General features: G+C 41.3%; 1 protein-coding gene across 4 annotated transcripts in view; it reads right to left on the bottom strand.

Moving 5' to 3' along the window:
- Nucleotides 1-21,288, bottom strand: part of ARHGEF9 (Cdc42 guanine nucleotide exchange factor 9) — a 171,996-nt gene that overhangs the window by 40,686 nt on the left and 110,022 nt on the right. For all 4 annotated transcript variants that reach the window (XM_040631093.1, XM_040631100.1, XM_040631094.1 and 1 more), the window contains 3 exons: nucleotides 15,490-15,722; nucleotides 8,564-8,693; nucleotides 1,290-1,421 (listed from right to left, as the gene is read on the bottom strand). In XM_040631093.1, the coding sequence (XP_040487027.1) occupies nucleotides 1,290-1,421; nucleotides 8,564-8,693; nucleotides 15,490-15,722 (495 nt within the window). The remainder of the gene's footprint in view (nucleotides 1-1,289; nucleotides 1,422-8,563; nucleotides 8,694-15,489; nucleotides 15,723-21,288) is intronic.

Raw genomic sequence — 21,288 nt, 5'->3', positions numbered from 1 at the left:
CTCAGTCAGGAACAAAAACTACTAAATGGTAGAGTTGGGCTTTGAGTCCAGACTATCTGGCTCTAAAATCTGTGCTTATTTAACCATTGCATACACTGTCTCCCAAAAAAGATTTGCTGAATGAATGAATAGTAACACCAAATATACAGTAATAATATCAATAGCTAACATTTACTAAATATTTACTATGTGCCAGGTACTGCAACTGTATTGTTTCATTTAACTCTCACAATCTCTCTTCTATGTAAATACCATTATGATTTCCATTTTGCAAATGTGAGGATAATACTAGGCACAGAAAATTTGCCCAAGGTTACACAGCTCATGGAGAAAATTGGTGCCCTTTTGTCTGGCCCTAGAACCCATGCTCTTAACAGCATACTTTGCTTTCCCACTACCTTAGGTGGTCCTCCTCAAAGCCTCCTGAGATGAATTCTATCATCAACCTGATTTGGCACTGAAGAAAATAAGAACATAAAGTTAAAAAACCTGGCCCATGGTTAGAGACAGTAGAGCCTAGGACCCAGATGTTCTGGTTTCAAATCCCCATCTCTTTTCTGCTCTATCCCCAATCTCAATTGCCATTGTTGCATTTCTGAGTCCCAGATGGTTCATCTTCCAAGTTTGGCCCTCAGTACAAGAAGAAATGGCCCAACACAGAAAGTTATTTGAACAGAAGAAGTCCTCTCTCCAGCATTATTACACTCTGTTTAGTTCCTGATCCTCCCAGAATACAATGAAACCAACATATATAACTAGTAGTTATGACACAGAGGACAACAGAGTATGTCCAGGCTGGTATAATTAAAAAGGATATAGGGAAAAAGCTGTTTGGGACAACTTCAAAGCTGTAGGAACATTACTGGATGACTGAGGAGAAAGGAAAGGGGATCTCTACCCCTCCTCAGGAAAAAAAAAATGAAAGGAGAAATAAAGGAAAAATTCCCCAAAGCAGCAAAATAATTTCCAATATAATCATCTATGGAAGAAAATAACAAAACACATGCATAACTAAAGTAACAGGGCAATGAGATGCAGAGGAGCAGAGACAGCCATCATGGAAGACAAGAAGAAAGAGAACAAAGAATCTTACTCTAGATTTTTAAAAGAAAATAGACAAAGAGGGAAAAGAGCAAAAGTTAAAGAAGGAATCACAAAATTAGAAGCCACTGGCACCATTTCCCACCTACTATAATGACCACTTCATTGGGAGCTGGAGATGATGGAAAGGGAGGGGCTGATGCTTCTGAGGTGCCCATCTCCCTCAGGAAAGAAGGGGTTGGGGTTACCTTCTTGCAGAGGACCATCTGGTGGTCAAACAGGAAGAAGACCCGCTGCTGGTTGCGGCCATAGGGCTGGTAGATCCAGGCCATTTCCCCAGTGTAGATCAGCTCCGAGCTCCTGTCTAGGATGTCCTCACCCTGGGAAGAACATGTGATAGTGAGAGGCAGCCAGGCAGGAGAGATGGACCTGTAACCTTCCTGGAAGCACCTAAAGCTGGGCATAGACTGGGGCAGAAGGAGTACAGAAAAGGCCTGCTGGGGAAAGAAGGACACAGAGGACTCCTGGGAATCCTTAAAAGGTTCCGTGAGCTGGAAAGACCCATTCTCTTGTTCACCCTCAGGCCAAATGAGCCCTACCACCCAGGACTGCTATAGTCCCTCTGTGCCAGCTGCTCTCTAGTCCTACAGGCACCAAGGTTCATTCTGGTTCCATGAGTTCCCCCCCACCCTCTCTCTTTCCTTGTCTTTTTCTCTATGAATTTCTCTTTCTGCACCAGTCCTTCATCCCAGATCTAGTCTCTTAGTCTCTTTCTTATACCTGAAAAGTAAGCCTAAGGAACTAGTAGAAGTCTCTCTGCTCCGCAAATGAGTAAAAAAGGGGATGGGGAGGGCAAGGAGACAATGATAGAGGGAGAAAGGGAGAATATATTCAGTCTCTTAATTTTTTTTTCTTCTGCTCTCAGTTCATTAAAATATATTGATTTAATAGGAAACTTCACAACCACATGATTCTTTGGTCTGTTATTCATAGCCTGAAACCACTTCCCCTCCTTGCTACACAGTCAGACAAAAAAAAAAAAAAAAAAAAGATACCAACACATCGGACTTTTGGCTAATTCAATTCTATAGAGTTTTCAAGGCCCCCTTTTCACAGTAACTCTGCTAGGTCAGACGTATGTGGGGATATATGTCAGATGCCAAAACAGATTTGGCCCCTGTTCTCAAGAAGCTTACAGTCAGTGGAGGAAATGAATACGGGTTTGCACAGAACTCATGGAACACAAGGAAAACCACACCAAAGCCCTGGGCACAGGGGTATGTGTTCCAGGACCTATATAAAGATAGTGATAAAAATCAGTGGTCCAGGACTCAGGAGAATTAATATTAGTACCTATAGGGGTGCCTGGATGACTCAGTCAGTTGAGCATCTGACTCTTGATTTTGGTTCAGGTCATGATCTCAGGGCTATGAGACTGAGCCCTGTGTTGGGCTCCATGCTGAGTGTGGAGCCTGCTTGAGATTCTCTCTCCCGATCCCTTTGTCGCCCCTCCCCTTCTCTAAAAAATATGCTAACACCTATATGCATCAGACATTGTGCTACATACTTTCACTCTATCTCTTCTGAAGCACACAAGAAGCCTGGGAGGTAGATAGTCTCACTCTCATGTTATAGTCCAAGGTACAGAAATGTCAGGTAATCAACTAAGATCTCCCAGCTCATTAGCTAGATATCCATGACCCAACCCCAATTCTGCGGCTCCAAAAAGTATACTCACTCTTTCCACTACATTATGCTGTCTCTAGGCCAGTCAGTCCCTTCTTCTCTCTGGGTCTCAGTTTTTCCAGATGTTAAATGTGGTATATGATGATGACCTCCAAGGTCCTAGCCCTGATATTCCAATGTTAAGATCTCAGCCTTGCACCCAAAAACTTCAAGTCAAGGTTAGAGATGGAGATCCCTGCATCCCCCCAGAAATAATCAGAACAGCCTAGACATGGCAGTGGGCCAAAGAGAGGGGTAGCTAGAAATGGTATTCTTGAGCATACCACTTTTTTCCGTCTAAGGAATGAGAAGGAAAAGGGGAGTTCAGTGGAAATATTTTGTAATAATATAACCTCAAAAACAAAGCTCACAGAGACTGGGACTCCAGACTCCATTTCAGGGGTACCTTGGAACTTGAGTAAACATTCATCGTTGAGGGGTCCACACACTAACACAGAACTTCTGGGAGAGAAAGCTCTCAGGGTGAGGGATTTATGCAGGGCTTTCCTGTTGGATGGATGGGAAGCTGAGAATAGTACCAGTCTGCATTGTTCCACCCTGAGGCAGGCCAGGAAGATGTGCCACAGTCCATTTTGAATATATAAAAAGTGAAAGAAAGCCATAAAAACAGGCCAATGCCAGAAAAAGTTGGCCAAGATGACTTTTTTTTTCAGTATGACTTTTAAAGTTATACCCACTGTACCAGTCAGGAATACTATTTTAAGTACTTGCTACATGTAACTCCACCAAGCAAAGAAAGGAAGAAAGAAAGGAAGAAAGGAGGAAGGAAGGCAGGAAGGCAGGAAGGCAGGAAGGAAGAAGAAAGAAAGAAAACACCCCTATGCTCACCAAACTGATTGATGTCAGGTTACCCATATATCCTCTCTGTGTGTCAGTTTTCTCATCTTTATTGTATTTTTTTTAAAATTCTAAGGTCAATTTTTATTTCTACAGAAAAGGTAGTCAAAAGAATATAAAACACACGTAAATAATATTACTGAGTGAGCTTCAAGTGGAGTTTGACTCTGCAAAGACTGAGTCTAGAGGGAGAGGGAAGGCCATCTTGTTCCTGGGCTGGTGAGCTGCTCTGAAGGAAGAGACCAGCAGGCCACTGGCAACCTCACACTGGTGCTGGCTATAGCTAAGTCCTGCCAATTCCAGCCAATTTGAACCCTGGAAAGGGTCAAATTGTGCCGAGGGAGGGTCACAGTGGGGCTGTACTACATTTCCTCATCTTTAAAATGATTTTTTTACACTGAATTTCCTCATCTTTAAAATGAGGGTAATAACAGTACTAATCTCTTTTGGCTGTTGTGAAGATTATGTAAGTTAATATATACAAAGTTCTTAGGAAAGTACACTTTATACTGTGAGTTCTACATAAGTGGTATCTATTATCTTGAATATCATTATGCACTCTATATCCTATGTCACATATTCCTATTTAATACTCACAAGAACCCAATGAGGAATGTACTGTTATTACCCCCAAAACCAAGGTCAGAGAAATTGGAAGTAATTTGCCCAAAGAATCCAGAATCCAGGCCAGACTCCCTCCAAAGCCACCAAACCACAGCAGAATCATAATCCCTAGTGGAACAACTAGCTATCTTGGAAGATTTCTGAGGTGAGAATCTCACAAGACTTGGGTTCTGGGCCCAGTGTTGCCACCAACTCACTCTGTACCCTTGGGAAGTAGCTTAACCATTCTCAATTTGTTCTTTCAATTGAATAATGGATAATACAACGGTTTCTGATTAGTTCACTTCACATGGATGCTTGAGAGCAAAAATCAGGTTGCATAAAGAAAATGGCCCTCTCAGAGTTCAGATTTCTCACCCTTTGCCTCTTCCACCCCACTTGCACCATATGTTACTTTGCCTTGTCCCCAAAAGTGCAATCCCTTCCCACTACCACCTCCCCCATAGACATTATTTTCTTCCATTCCTCCAGGATTTTGCACACACTGTTCCCTCTGCCTGGAACATATTTGCCCCAGTGGAAAACCAAGGCCACTCATTCACCTTAATAGCCCAATGCCCAACACCCCATTCTAGTTACAGGCTGATTGTTCTGATGTGAGGCTGTGGCCTGAACAGATCTGGGGAAAGAAGGACAAGGGAAATGCCCTACTTTTCATACAGTTCATTTTCAATGCTGCCTATTGACAGGATGGCAGGGAAATATCAAACCCAGCCAGCCCTACACTTGATCTCCTGGTCCCAGAAGTATGACTCATCAAGCCACCTTAGCTTTTAAATAGATGGTTTTGCTGTTTCCATCACGTTGGGTGTTTGTGTTTCCTCTGACTTTTTGGATTCAATTATCCAGTGGCAAACTGAAACAGGCCTTTGGGTATTATACAAGCAGGCTCTTAGGAGAGGGGTGCTACCACGATCACATACAGTCAAGTTCTCAAACATGAGCTACAAAGTTTGGCTCCTGGTAAAAAATCTCCAGGAAAAAAAAAGATTAAAAGGAAGCTGCCAGGGATATATTCCTTTTCCCTTCCTTTCAAGTGGATCTAATGAGTGGGAAAGGCAGCAATGTGACAGCTCAACCAAACATTAGCATCAGAGAAATTAGAAATGTAAATTTCCCTGAAACTATAGTCTGTGAGAACAGGTTCTTCTCCCTGTTGTTCCCCTAAGCCACTCTAAGGTAAGGATTTGAGGTATGGGTGATACTTTCACTCATCCATTTATTTTTAGGAGCCCTGGGGGGTGGGACAGAGCAGGGGGTACTTCATGAACTCTAGTCCTCACAGGAGGTCAGGGAGCAGGGATGATAACTGGAATTGAACAAAAAGACCCTGAATATTTATGGAATAAGTTGAGGCAGGGTCAGGTCTGGATATAATACAAGGCCTCCTACTCTCTAGCCAGATGTTCTGATTTATTGAGTAGATACCAATTGCCTGTATGCTGCCAACCCTCAACCCTCTTTCTCAATTCCTCTTCAAAGGAGATTAAGCTCTGAAGATTTCCCCTATGATGCTTTTTTTTAGTTTGACGAATTAAGTTGAAATTATTATGTGGATGCTTTGACAGCCACCCTGTTTGTTCAAACATCTGGGGGAGGGCAAGAAATCATTTTCTTGATTTGCAAGGCTTGTCCACAGCAGCCCTCAGCAAGCTGGGAGGACCTCTCTTTGCTTTTGCAACTGCTTGGACAAGTAGAACATACAAGAACCTATACCAGGGAACCAGTGAGGTTTGGCTACTTATGTCAATAGGTAGCAAGCCATGGAGTGGATATGTCCTATTGCCTTTTGGGGGTGGTTCTCCAGCACTCATACACCTTTAGCCATACTAGAGTTTGGATATTTCCCCCAAGGAAGTCTTACTGCCTTGCTTAGATCTGGACCCTTTACAGCAGAAACAAGTCCCTACAGTACCACAAAGGAAAGCAGCTGGGCTGTAGGAAGCAGAAGGTTGAAAGAGTATGTAGTGCAACAGTGATTAGAATACCACAGAGATAATCTGGAGACCCAATTAAAATTTTAGCTTTGTAGTCTTGGTCAGAAATAGGCTTCTCAGATTTCACCATCATTACAATGCAAGTGTGTATGTATGTGTGTGCATGTGTATACAAGCACATTTGCATGACCACAGCCAGAACTGTTGATAGGGAGAGTATTCCCCTAAAAGCCCTGGTGACTGACATTCTAGAAGTCTTGAAGACTAGATATGACAAACATGAGACATTTTAGGCCTGCCCTCTGAAATGTACCCATTAGGATTCACTGGAGAAAAGCTTCCTAGAAGACAACCCCTCTAGAGCTAGTAAGTTCCACAGTGACCCCAGAGTCTGAAAAGGGAACCATAAGGAATTTTTCTTCTTATCAAATTAGATGAAGAAGGGCTTCACCAAGCAGCAGGGTGTCAGGGTTGTACATATGGGCTTGGTTGAGATTAGAAAATAATCAATCAAGCTAACAAAGGAGGCAGAGAGTGACCATTCTCCCATCAATCCTGGCTCAAAATTGTCTTTTTGTTTCCCATCCCCCCACTTCTAGACAAAAACACACGAAATTCCTTCTTAGATGCTGAGTCTTTAAATCATAGTTCAGTGCTTTCGAGTTTGGTATTAATAAGGCTCCATGGATAGGCCAAGGAATTTCAGGCTATTGTTGGTCCTCCATGGCTCCACCTTCAAGGACTGGAAGCCTAGAGCATATGGAGGAATTAGATCTTCCAGGCATTAAGGAAGAGGGAAGATGTTCCAGGGACTATGAAGGCAACTGCTGCTGGGAACTTCCTTTTACAGAGAACCCTGCAGGAGGAGAGAGAAAGAGGTCTGCTAACCAACCACAATTTCAGAGTGCCTTAGAGTTGATGGGCTTTCTAGAGGTCATTTGGTCTAGGCTTCTGCTTCTGATCAGGCAACTAAACAAAGTAAGCCAGACACAAGGGAAGCAGGAACCACGATTCCCTAATAAGTTTGGGCCAGTGTTGGTTTCCTCTTACAAGCAACAGTTTCTTTATATAGATTCGTTCCTTTCTCTTAATCTCAAACAATCGCTGCTTTTTCTACTCTTACGGGGACATTATCCTTTAAATAAGACTGAAAAATATGCCAAATGCTCGAATGTGCCAAGGCTGGTCTTTTCCAGCCATCTACACTAAGAAGGATCAGAGGTAGCAGAATAAATGAAGGATGATTTTTTCTGGACTTTGGTAAAATAGCTGTTTGCAAGGCTGATGCTTAATCTTCTTAGAATGTGCCACTGCTTGAAATATTAGGGAGATACTACCTCTCAATCACAGGAAATGATACCTGAGTTGAGGCAAGTGGAATAAGGAACTGGTTAAACTTCTGCACTCTTTACTATGAAGCTTAAGTTTGCTGCCCCCTCCCTGGTAGCATGACCAGCCTTTCCCATCTTGGTTATGTTAGCCTGTAGACTGTCAGATTTTACAATTTGGGTCTGAGAGATCAAAGTGAAATGCCATGACCCTTGGTTTTCTCAGTGGGCACAAGAGACAAACACTAAACGGTGTACTCAACACACACACCTGGGAGGCCTTAAAATTCACAGCTCTGTTTCTATTGAACAGAAACTCAAGAACCTCAACAGAGCAGTGGCATTAACAGAAGAAAAATCTCCATTTATTTGTTAAGTTGTATATATATCCTCTATAAGTGAGTATCTAGGAAAGGAAGGCTTTAGTGACTTCATTCACTGAAGACTTTCTGAGTTCAGAGAAGTTGTGGCTGTTTCCGATGAAATAGGAGGCTGTCAGGAATTATTTTTATAAGCAGGTGATAAAAAACAGAATTTGGTCTGTCGGTTGGACAGGAATGATGACCTTGGCCTCAAGTGTGCAAGCTTAGGTAGACCTAGTAAATGTGTCAGGGCAACATAATCTCACCAATGGAAAAAAGAAGTACATTGGCTGGCCTGCATCAGAGAACCAACCTTATATTCTGTGTCTGGGAATGAATTAGTACATACCACTTCTTACCCAAGTGTTCACCTGGTGGTGATAAAACTCCAGGACTGGAAAGAGGCTTGAAAGTCTATTGAGTCAATCCATTTTTTTTCTGGCAACACCCAAAGAGATGAACATTTCCTTTCTTAACAAAATGTTGCCTCAAAGATTTCTCCAACCTTCTTAGAAAGCCATTAAAGTACACAACACCTCTCATTAGTAGAATGTTTTACCTTGGCTCTAATCTAAATCCTTTCTGCTGCTCTTTTAATTTAATTCCTTTTCATCCATCTTTGGCCAAGATGTGATGTTCTAGTTAAGCTATTCAGACTCCCCAGTGCCCCTGGTGGTAAGAATCCTACCTCCCAGTCTAGGACAGATGCCTGCCACTGGGCAATCTTGTCAATATTCTCCAAACGCCGCTTGCGCTCATTGATCTGCTGAGTCACGTTTCTCATGACAGCTAGAGCAGCTGCCACATACCTGTAGTCACTGTGAAGACAGAAAAGTACAAGCTGGATGAATCAATGTGTTAGAGAACCAATGTGTTGGGTGCCAACCCTACAATCCATTCTTCTCTTCCTACTTAGTAACAGAGACCTGATTTTCAGATGGAACCCATGGTACATAGAGTAAAAGATTACATTTCCTATCTTTCTTTACAGTAAGGGGTGACTGTGATTAGTCCAGTGATATGCAGATAGAAATTTTGGGCAGAGATTTTCAGAAACTTCCTTTAAGGAAGATAGCATATGCTGTTTTAGCCCTTCCTCAATCTCGATGTTTGAATATAGATGTGATGGTTGAAGTTCTAGTAGCTATCTTGGACCATAAGAAAAAGGTCCCTACTCCTAGGCATAGGATAACAGAAAGTTGGAAGGAGCCCAAGTCTTTGATGACCATAGAGCTACTATAGCAGTCATGGACTGTCTACCTGCAGACTTTTATTTTTTACATGAAAGGGAAATAGACCCTTATCTTTTTTATAACATTATTTTTGTGTCCAATCTGATACAACCAGCCAAGGATCAAGAAGGCAAACTGAGGGCTTCAGATGGGAGGGGGTTGGGGGAATGGTATAGGCTGGTGATGGGTAGTAAGGAGGGCACATATTGCATGGTGCACTGGGTGTTATACGCAACTAATGAATCATGGAACTTTACATCAAAAACCAGGGATGTACTGTATGGTGACTAACATAATACAATAAAAAATATTATTATAAAAAAGAAAAAAAAAGAAGGGAACCTTATACATGGCATAGCTCAGAGCTTTACCATCCCTTCCACCACTTATTTCTAGGGAACTCTGCCCAAAGTCACTGTGAAGTGAAATAATATCTACTCTTTTCCTCCAGTATGATATACAGATAGGATGTAGCACAGTGGTTAAGAACAGACTCTGGATCCATATTCTTTGGGCTCAAACCCTAGTTTTGTCACTGACTAGTGGTCTTTGGCAAGTCTTAATGACTCTCTCAATGACTCAGTTTCTTCATATGTGAAATGGGAAGAATTATAGGAAGGTTTGTTGAGGGCTTAATCATCCACATAAACTGTTTTGCTCTTGGCCTATAGTAAATGTTAGCGGTATTATTAGTACAAATCAAACATTTCTCTAGTACAGACACCATACGGGTTACCTCCCAAAACCTCTAGTCCCAGAAGTGCAACTTCTGGGCCGTTTCCTGGGACTTTGGATGGCCTACTTGTTGAAGGTTATACCATCCTGTCCAGTTTTCTCTGCTTGTCCGATCTGATTTCCAATCAAATGATCCCTGTGAAAGGCACATTGAAAGTGAGATCCCAGCCATTTGGTGGAGCTACCAATAGACTGAGAGGGCAAGAGGATGGATTATGATTCAGTCTTAACTAACCTTTCCTTAGAAAAGCTAAACATGCTTTATGGTCATTAACTATCTCACTGTCCCAGCACTAATTAGAAAGAAGAAAGGAGGGAAAAAAGATACATAGCAACTATCTTTTTTTTTTTTCCTAATACACTGAAGTGTGGGGTGGTTGGCCAGTCAGAGACACAGAGAAGGTAGTTCTAACTGCCAGGTCAGACACCATGCAGCACCTCCTCTTAGATGGCCTCCCTGCATTCTGTGAACACCTGCCAGACCACAGTCTTCAAATGTTACTAAATTTTATCACTTCCAGGAACAGGATGCTCATTATACATCCTAACCAGTTTATTCTGTCTCAAGACAACTTTGTAAAAAAACAAACAAAAAAACCCCCCAAACAAACAAACAACCCCTCTTATTTATTCTGAACCTTAATAAATGTTAGCTATTACCAGTTTTTCTTCTCGATCCAACTGCTGACTTATATTGAACTCATGGTTGACTAATGCTTCCTAAGTCTCTTTAAAATATGCTGTCTAGGGGTGCCTGGGTGGCTCAGTGGTTAAATGTCTGCCTTCAGCTCAGGTCATGATCCCAGGGTCCTGGGATCTAGCCCCACATCGGGCTCCCTGTTCAGCGGGGAGTCTGCTTCTCCCTCTGCCCTTCCCCCTGCTTTCTCTCTCTTTCTGAAATAAATAAATAAAACATTTAAAAAAATATGCTGTCTAGAAGCTGTATGTCTCTAAGCCTGTCCTCAAACTCTAAGTCTCCCTCTTGATTTCTTGGACTGAACTGCAAAACCTTACATTTGTTCTTTTTTTAAAATCCAATTAGCCACCATCATTAGTTTTTAATATAGTTTTTAATGATTCATTAGTTATGTATAACACCCAGTGCTCATCACATCATGTTCCCTCCTTAATGCCTATCACGCAGTTACACCATCACCCTACCCACCTCCTTTCTGCAACCCTCAGTTTGTTTCCTGGAGTCAAGGGTCTCTCATGGTTTGTCTCCCTCTCTGATTTCCTCCCATTCAGTTTTCCCTCCCTTCCCCTATGGCCCTCTGCAGTATTCCTTATATTCCACATATGAGTGAAACCATATGATAATTGTCTTTCTCTGACTGATTTATTTCACTTAGCGTAATAACCTCCAGTTCCATCCATGTCGATGTAAATGGGAGGTATTCATCCTTTCTGATGGCTGAGTAATATTCCAGTGTATATATGAACCACAACTTCTCTTTTTCAAGATTTTGTGTATTTATTTGACAGACAGTACAAGTAGGGGGAGTGGCAGGGAGGGGGAGAAGCAGGCTCCTGCTGAGCAGAGAGCCCGCGGTGGGGCTCAACCCCAGGATCCTGGGATCATGACCTGAGCCAAAGGCAGACACGTAACTGACTGAGCCACCCAGGTGCCCCTGAACCACAACTTCTTTATCTATTCATCTGTTGAAGGACATCTCAGCTCCTTCCACAGTTTGGCTATTGTGGATATTGCTGCTATAAACATTGGGGTGCAGGTGCCCCTTCTTTTCACTACATCTGTATCTTTGGGGTAAATACCCAGTAGTGCAATTGCTGGGTCGTAGGGCAGCTCTGTTTTTAATGTCGTGTTTTCCAGAGTGGCTGTACCGCTTGCATTCCCACCAACAGTGAAAGAGGTTTCCCCTTTCTCCACTTCCTCACCAACATTTGTTTCCTGTCTTGTTTTTTAGCCATTCTAACATTTGTTCTTGTTATATTCTATCTTTTTACAGTTACTTGCTCCAGCATATGGGCAATCTGTTGGGCTCTGTATGACTACCAAAGTTTCTCCCTAGCAAGGCTATCTGAGCCTGCTATTTGGAAGCACAGTAGGGTGATGACAAAAGGGGTAGGTGCAGTGTAGAAGCTGCTGACATAAATAAGTGCCCCTGTTCTTTGGGCCCATTTACTATCTCCTATGCCATTCCTCTCTCTGGTTTGAAGGTACCAGGAAAATGACTTAAACCACTTTGGGGAACTAAAGCATAAAGTTATGCTGTCCAATATGGTAGCCACTAGGTACATTTATTTAAAATTAAATATAAAATGTAGCTGCTGCAACTGAGCAACTGAATTTTTAATTTAATTTAAATTCAATTTTAATAGCCACACATGCCTAGAGGATACTCTATGGGAGAAGCTCTAGCTTCTAGACGAATATGACTCAAGACCACACCATCAGCATCTTTGGAGCAAGTTCTTATAAAAAAATAAAAAAATTAAATTAAATTAAATATAATTAAAAAATTAGTACTTCAGTTGCACCAGCTACATTTCTCAGTACTCAAGTCATATGTGGCCAGTGGCTACTACAGTGGACAGCACAGATACAAAACGTTTACATTATTGTAGAAAGTTCCATTGGACAGCACTGGAATGAGAATGCCTATTACCTCTGACCCCGTGTACTACTCAGCCATGGGTTCATTATGGTCACGGTGCCATACTGTCATTCAACCTTCACCATTTTTAGCCGACTGCCTTTCTTACGATGGTTAGAGGGGGACGGTCCCCATATTTAACCTTCCCCACTAGCTTTAGGAGTGGGTGAGAGAAGAACTGAACAGTTGTGGTCTCACCTAAACCCTACGCAGAGCCCCCAGCCCTTCAGATGAGGTCTGGGCCCAGCCCCTGGATAAGATCTACTGAACCAAGACATGTCAGCTAACCTCCCTCTTCTATAGAGTCTTTCTTCCTGTTAGCTTAAGAAAGGTTGGAAGGCAGGGTGGGGACACATCACCCTTCTGTAAGAAAAGGCAGTATTATTATCCATTTATTACTCTCCATCAATCTAATCTTTTCCTTTAGAGGCCATTCTGACTGCTTGCATTTCAGACCTACTTTCCTTCAAGCTGGCAGCAGCCTCTAAGTGACTTCAGATCTAAGCTACTATGACATGCATCACAGGAGCTGTCATCTTAATACAGCACCCTGAGGCCTGCCAAAAGAAGTGCCCCATGGTCTGGGGATAGTGCTGGGCCCAATAGGTCACCCTGAAGGAGGACTGGTATTCCTGTATCCTGCCAATGCCTGAGCCACTCTCTCAGCACTCTGGAGCTCAGTGGGTAGAAAGAGAGGGGACCAGGGACCCAGAGGGCAAGAAGACCTTAAGGCAGGGGTTCCAATGACAACATGAAAGACCACAGGGATGGCAAATCCCAGGCAGATATCCTACCTTACTGTCTCCCACTGAACTCAATGAGGCTTAAGAAACTCACATAGTTGGGGCATCTGGGTGGCTCAGTCCTTAAGCGCCTGCCTTCGGCTCAGGGCGTGATCCCAGAGTCCTGGGATCGAGCCCCGCATCAGGTTCCCTGCTGGGAGCCTGCTTCTTCCTCTCCCACTCCCCCTGCTTCTGTTCCCCCCTCTCGCTGGCTGTCTCTCTCTCTGTCAAATAAATAAATGAAATCTTTAAAAAAAAAAGAAACTCACATAGTTCTGGGCTGTGCTTTGAAATGGTCTTTCTGGGACTCAAACAATTGTGCAATATATAATTTACTTATTAATATTATCAATCCACAAGTATGATTTTTAGAGCCCTCTGCTAGATTCCATGAAACAGATACTCAGGAGTAGGTGAGAGATGAGCTATAATATAAAAACATTTGAGAACCACTCTTTGAATATACTGGTTTTAAAACCATTGGTCTGAAGGTTGCTCCTCTGAGATTTTGGTACAATAATGATCACTTCTTAGCACCCTGAAGTATAACTGTGGAGGTCATTTAGGCTCATGACATCATGGGCTGGCAGAACTAGAAGAGGCCTTCCAGACTGGCTAGTACAATGGCTCATAAACTTTTTGGGCATGAAAATTACCTGGAGGGCTCTTTACAAAGCTAGGTTCCCAGACCACTGTCCACACTTTGCCACATAGACTTGCTTTTTGGGCCTCAGTCTTTCTAGCCATAAAATGAGGACGTCTGACTAGAAGACCTTCCTTTAAGGGCTTTCCATTTTAGGTGCCATAAATATTTTCCATTTTTATTTTTAAAATATCCTAATTTTAGTGGGAGTTCTTCAGCGTCTTATTAGCTCTCACAAGAAACTGTAACCTTAGAAAACTTGGGACTCAGTTCTAGCAATGGTCTATATTAAGTCTTCTAAAATAACATTTAGTCACCTCCAAATTTCATGTCTAATGAGTATGCCCACCATCCCCCAGCTAGTAAACAGCCTCAGGGAGAAGGGAGCAGAGTCCTCTTTTGGGAGGTCCTTCACTACCTGCCTCTCTCATAGCCAACAAGGCATGGCAGGCAGAGCTACCACTGGTGGTATTCTCACACAAAGGGAGAGTCCGGTGTTACCACATTTGGATTCAAATCTGAAATTTGTCCAAGGCTCCGGAAACTGAAGCACATGACCATGATTTCCTAAAGAAACACCATCAACTTAAAAATGAACCCAGGGATTGGCCTTGAGCTTAGCATAAACAAAACCAACTGGCCCACAAACATGGCCTTACACAGCTAGGTCTGAGAGTCAGCTCCAAAGAAACCAGGCAATGGAGCCAAGTGAGAATAGGAAGTGGGCCTAATGAGAATTAGGCAGAAAGCTAAGGGAAATTGGACAAAGTTCTTCTTTCTTCTTGGAGGGTTCAATCAGGAAGAGAGCTGAGTATGTCAAAGATCAGGGATTTAATACAAATTAAAGATGGCTATAAAAAGGCTGAGGGCTCTAGGTCATAAAGTAAAGCATGTGAAAGAGTGGGGGGTGGTTTACTCATTGTTGGAGATGACTCTCAGCATATACCTTGCTGGTAGGCTCATTTACTGGTAGATCATTTCCATTCAGAGAGAGATAAGTTTCTGGGTCATTTTTGGGTTGGTTTTCTTAAAAAATACTGAAAATTAGAAAAAAGAAAAAAAAAACTTCAGGAGAAGTCTCAAGTCTGTTTACATCCCAGTCATGTTCTGAGTCTAAAGGGAAGGTACAGTTGAGATGAGGCAGAGGAGGGTGGAAAAGACTAAAGAATACGAGGGATATAGCCTTGCAGAAGAAATCTAAGGTCAGTAAAAGTTATGTAGGCTGTTATTAGGCTATTGAATCTATCAAACAAACAGAGCAGAATAGACAGTTGAATAATTATTCCATCTGGATTATTTCAGTTAGCTAAATTTAGGACTAAAGATCCATCTAAGCTCCCTGAAGGCAGGGTGTAAGTTGTGTAGTAATGATGATGCATACTGATTTTTTTGTGCATAGTGATTCCCAGCTTTATAAGAAACTCTCACAAGCATTCCTTTGCTTTACATACACAATAACCTTGCGAGGTAAGCAAAAATATACCATCATCCCATTGTGCAGATAAGTTAACAGAAGCTCAGAAAAAGCTAAAGAACATATATTCTTAATAAAGACTAACATGTAGTTGAAGCTCTCCTAACTCCTGCTTCTCTCTATCCTTTACCTATGATCCTGGGCAGTATATTTGAGAAGTTCAGCCAGTTGTAAGGGATACTTGCAGATCTTCTGCACTGGCGTCAAAAGGAAACCATCAATAGCAATGTCAATCATCTGCTGCAAGAGGCGACAGGCCTCAAAGAAGTGCTGGTAGCGGCTGTCCTTCATTAGTTTGGAGAGTTCCATGCAAGCGTCCAGGTGGTTGTTACAATACTCGGAGTATATCCAGAATCCATCTTGCTATGAGCACAGGAAAAATGGAGAGAAAAAAAAGTCTACTGAGAATTCCAAAAAGAAGCTTTGGAGAAATGAAAAAAACAGATCCTATCCTTATGTAGGAATATCAAAATGGTAACAATGTCAATCTTTCCTAAATTGATTCATAATTTAATAATAAAATAAAGGAATTATCTGGGAAGTAGACAAACTGTAAACACTTGTATAGAAAAAATAAGTAGGAATAGTAGTGAAATTCTATTAAAAAAGGGTAATGACAGAACAATGCTCCTGACATAAGTAAAAACACTACAGCAATAAAATTCTGGCACTGGATTTTATTTTTTATTTTTTCAAGTTTTTATTTTAATTTCAGTTAGTTAACATGCAGTGTTAGTTTCAGGTATACAATACAGTGACTCAACAATTCCATACATCACCCAGTGCTCATCACAACAAGGGCACTTTTTAATCCCCACCACCTATTTAACCCATCCACCCACCCACCTCTCCTCTGGTAACCATCAATTTGCTCTCTATAGGTAAGAGTCTGTTCCTTGGTTTGTCTCTCTCCTTTTTTTTTTCCCTTGCTCGTTTGTTTTGTTTCTTAAATTTCACATATGAGAAAAATCACATGGTATTTGTCTTTCTCTGACTGACTTATTTTGCTTAGCATTGTGTCCTCCATCTCCATCCATGTCTCTGCAAATGGCAAGATTTCCTTATTTTTATGGGTAATATTCCAGTGTGTGTGTATGTATGTGTTATACACCACATATTCTTTATCCATTTGTCTATTGATGGACACCTGGACAGCTTCCACATTTTGGATATCGTAAATAATGCTGCTATAAATGTAGGGGTGCATGTTTCCTTTTGAATTAATGTTTTTGGAATTTTGAGGTAAAATACCAGGTAGTGTGATTATTTGATCACAGGGTAGTTCAATTTTAACTTGTTGAGAAACCTCCATACTGCTTCCACAGGGGCTGCACCAGTTTGCATTCCCACCAACAGTGCAAGAGGGTTGCTTTTCAGCACCTGTTGTTTCTTGTGTTATTTTAGCCATTCTGATAGGGATGAGATGGTATCTCATTGTAGTTTTGATTTGCATTTCCCTGATGATGAGTGATATTGAGTATCCTCTCATTTGTCTATTGGCCATCTGTTTATCTTCTTTGAAGGAATGCTTGTTCGTATATTCTGCCCATTTTTAAAATGGATTATTTGCCTTTGGGGTGATAAGTTGTATTGGTGTTTTTACATAATTTGGATACTAACCCTTTATCAGATATGTCATTTGCAAATGCCTTCACCCATTTGGTAGGTTGACTGTTTCCTTAGCTGTGCAGAGACTTTTATTTTGATACAGTCTCAATAGTTGATTTTTGCCATGGTTTCCCTTGCCTCAGGAGACATACCTAGAAAAATGTTGCTATGGCTGATGTCCGGGACATTACTGCCTCTGCTCCCTTCTAGGATTTTTATGGTTTCATGTCTCACATTTAGGTCTTTAATCCATGTTAAATTTGTTTTTGTTTATGGTGTAAGAAAGCGTTCTAGTTTCATTCTTTTGCATGTAGTTGGCACACTTTCCTAAGAGCATTTGTTAAAGAGATTGTCTTTTTCCCATTGGATATTTTTTAACTTTTTGAGGAACTTCCACACTGTTTCCCAAAGTGGCTGTACCAGCTTGCATTCCCACCAACGATGTAAGAGGGATCACCTTTCTCTACATCCTCTCCAAAATTTGTTGTTTCCTGCCTTGTCAATTTTTGCCATTCAAACTGGCGTAAGGAGGTATCTCAATGTGGTTTTCATTTGAAATTCCCTGATGGCTAATGATTTTGAACATTTTTTCATGTGTCTGTTAGCCATTTGTATGTCTTCATTGGAAAGTGTCTGTTCATATCTTCTGCCCATTTTTTTATAATGATTTTTTATTATATTATGTTAGTCACCATACAGTACATCCCCGGTTTCCAATGTAAGGCTCGATGATTCATTAGTTGTGTATAACACCCAGTGCACCATGCAATACGTGCCCTCCTTACTACCTATCACCGGTCTATCCCATTCCCCCAACCCCTTCCTCTCTGAGGCCCTCAGTTTGTTTCTCATAGTCCATAGTCTCTCATGTTTCATTCCCCCTTTTGATTACCCCCTTTCTTTATCCCTTTCTTCCCCTACCGATCATCCTAGTTCTTATGTTCCATAGATGAGAGAAATCGTATGATAATTGTCTTTCTCTGCTTGACTTATTTCACTTAGCATTATCTCCTCCAGTGCCGTCCATGTTGTAGCAAATGTTGAGAACTCGTTCTTTCTGATAGCTGAGTAATATTCCATTGTATATATGGACCACAACTTCTTCATCCAGTCATCTGTTGAAGGGCATCTCGGCTCCATCCACGATTTAGCTATTGTGGACATTGCTGCTATGAACATTGGGGTGCATATGGCCCTTCTATTTATTACGTCTGTATCTTTGCGGTAAAAACCCAGTAGTGCAATGGCTGGATCATAGGGTAGCTCAATTTTTAACTTTTTAAGGGACCTCCACACCGTTTTCCAGAGTGGTTGTACCAACTTGCATTCCCACCAACAATGTAGGAGGGATCCCCTGTCTCCACATCCTCTCCAACAATTGTTGTTTCTTGCCTTGTCTATTTTTGCCATTCTAACTGGCGTAAGGTGGTATCTCAGTGTGGTTTTGATTTGAATTTCCTTGATGGCTAATGATTTTGAACATTTTTTCATGTGTCTGTTAGCCATTTGTATGTCTTCATTGGAAAAGTGTCTGTTCATATCTTCTGCCCATTTTTTGATTTATTTGTTTCTCGTGTATTGAGTTTGAGAAGTTCTTTGTAGATCTTGGATACCAGTCGTTTATCTGTAGTGTCATTTGCAAATATCTTCTCCCATTCCGTGAGCTGCCTCTTAGTTTTTCTGACTGTTTCCTTGGCTGTACAGAAACTTTTAATCTTGATGAAGTCCCATAAATTCATTTTATCTTTTGTTTCTCTTGCCTTTGGGGATGTCTCATGAAAAAGGTTGCTTTGGCTGATGTCGTAGAGGTTGCTGCCTATGTTCTCCTCTAGAATTTTGATGGATTCCTGGCTCACATTGAGGTCTTTCATCCATTTGGAGTTTATTTTTGTGTATGGTGTGAGAGAGTGGTCAAGTTTCATTCTTTTGCATGTAGCTGTCCAATTTTCCCAGCACCATTTATTGAAGAGACTGTCTTTTTCCCACCGGATGTTTTTTCCTGCTTTATCAAAGATTAGTTGCCCAAAGAGACAAGGGTCAATTTCTGGGCTCTCTATTCTGTTCCATTGGTCTATGTGTCTGTTTTTGTGCCAGTACCATGCTGTCTTTGTGATCACAGCTTTGTAGTACAGCTCGAAATCCGGCATTGTGATGCCCCCAGCTTTGTTTTTCCTTTTCAACAGTTCCTTGGAGATTCGGGGCCTTTTCTGTTTCCATACAAATTTAAGGACTATTTGTTCCAGTTCTTTGAAAAATGTCCTCGGTATTTTGATCGGGATAGCATTGAAAGTGTAGATTGCTCTGGGTAGCATGGACATTTTAACGATGTTAATTCTTCCAATCCATGAGCATGGATTATCTTTCCATCTTTTTATGTCTTCCTCAATGTCTTTCAAGAGTGATTTATAGTTTCTAGAATATAGGTCCTTTACGTCTCTGGTTAAGTTAATTCCACGGTAACGTATGGTTTTTGGTGCTATTGTAAATGGGATGGATTCCCTAATTTCTCTTTCTTCGGTCTCGTTATTCGTGTATAGAAATGCAACTGATTTCTGAGCATTGATTTTGTATCCCGCCACGTTACTGAATTGCTCTATAACTTCTAATAGTTTGGGAGTGGCTTCTTTTGGGTTTTCCATATAGAGTATCATGTCATCTGCAAAGAGAGACATTTTGACTTCTTCTTTGCCGATTTGAATACCTTTGATCCCTTTTTGTCGTCTGATTGCTGTTGCAAGGACTTCTAGTACTATGTTGAATAATAGTGGCGAGAGTGGGCATCCTTGTCGAGTTCCTGATCTTAAGGGAAAGGCTTCCAGCTTTTCCCCATTGAGAATAATATTTGCAGTAGGCTTTTCATAGATGGCTTTTATGAGATTGAGAAATGTACCTTCTATTCCTACACTCTGAAGGGTTTTAATCAGGAAAGGATGCTGTATTTTGTCAAATGCTTTTTCGGCATCGATTGAGAGGATCATATGGTTCCTGAGTCTTTTCTTGTTGATATGATGTATCACGCTGATTGATTTGCGAATATTGAACCACGCTTGCATCCCAGGTATGAATCCCACTTGATCGTGATGGATAATCCTTTTAATGTACTGTTGGATTCTATTAGCAAGTATCTTGTTGAGGATTTTGGCGTCCATATTCATTAGGGAAATCGGTCTGTAATTCTCCTTTTTGAGGGGGTCTTTGCCTGGTTTGGGGATCAAGGTAATATTGGCCTCATAGAATGAGTTTGGTAGCTTTCCTTCTGTTTCTATTTTTTGAAATAGCTTTAGGAGAATAGGTATTATTTCTTCTTTGAATGTTTGGTAGAATTCCCCAGGAAAACCGTCCGGGCCTGGAGTTTTGTTATTTGGAAGGTTGTTTATCACTGACTCAATTTCTTCATAATTAATTGGCCTGTTTAAGGAATCAATTTCTTCCGGTTTCAATCTTGGTAGTTTATAGGTTTCCAGGAAGGATTCCATCTCTTCCAGATTGCTTAGTTTATTGGCATATAGCTGTTGATAAAAATTTCTAATAATCCTTCCAATTTCAATGGTGTTCGTCGTGACCTCTCCTTTTTCATTCATAATTTTAATAATCTGGGTCCTTTCTCTTTTCTTTTGGATAAGTCTTGCCAGTGGTCTGTCAATTTTATTGATTCTCTCAAAGAACCAGCTTCTAGTCCTGTTGATCTGCTCTACTGTACTTCTGGTTTCTGCTTGATTGATTTCAGCTCTAATTTTGGTCAACTGCTTCCTCGTGCGTGGATTAGGCCTGTCCCTCTGTTGCTGTTCCAGCTTCTTGAGGTGAGAATATAAAAACTGCATTTTAGATTTTTCTATTCTTTTGAGTGAGGCTTGGATGGCTATGTATTTCCCCCTTAGGACTGCCTTTGCAGTATCCCATAGGTTTTGGACTGTTGTATTTTCATTCTCATTGGTCTCCATAAATTGTTTAATTTGATTTTTGATTTCCTGGTTTATCGAGTCATTCCTGAGCAGGATGGTTCTTAGTCTCCAAGTGTTTGAGTTTCTTCCAAATTTTTCCTTGTGGTTGAGTTCCAATTTCAGAGCGTTGTGGTCTGAGAATATGCAGGGGATAATTTCAATCTTTTGGTATCGGTTGAGACCTGTTTTGTGTCCCAGAACATGGTCTATTCTTGAGAATGTTCCATGGGCATTAGAATAGAATGAGTATTCTTTGGTTCTGGGGTGTAGTGTTCTATATATATCTATGAGGTCCAACTCGTCGAGTATGGCATTCAAAGCCTTTGATTCTTTGCTTAGTTTTTGCCAGGGTGTTCTGTCTATTTCTGAGAGTGGAGTGT

The sequence above is a fragment of the Ursus maritimus genome (assembly GCF_017311325.1).
Source record: "Ursus maritimus isolate PB19 chromosome X unlocalized genomic scaffold, ASM1731132v1 scaffold_X1, whole genome shotgun sequence".
NCBI lineage: Eukaryota > Metazoa > Chordata > Mammalia > Carnivora > Ursidae > Ursus > Ursus maritimus.
This window is presented reverse-complemented; position numbering and strand designations above follow the sequence as displayed.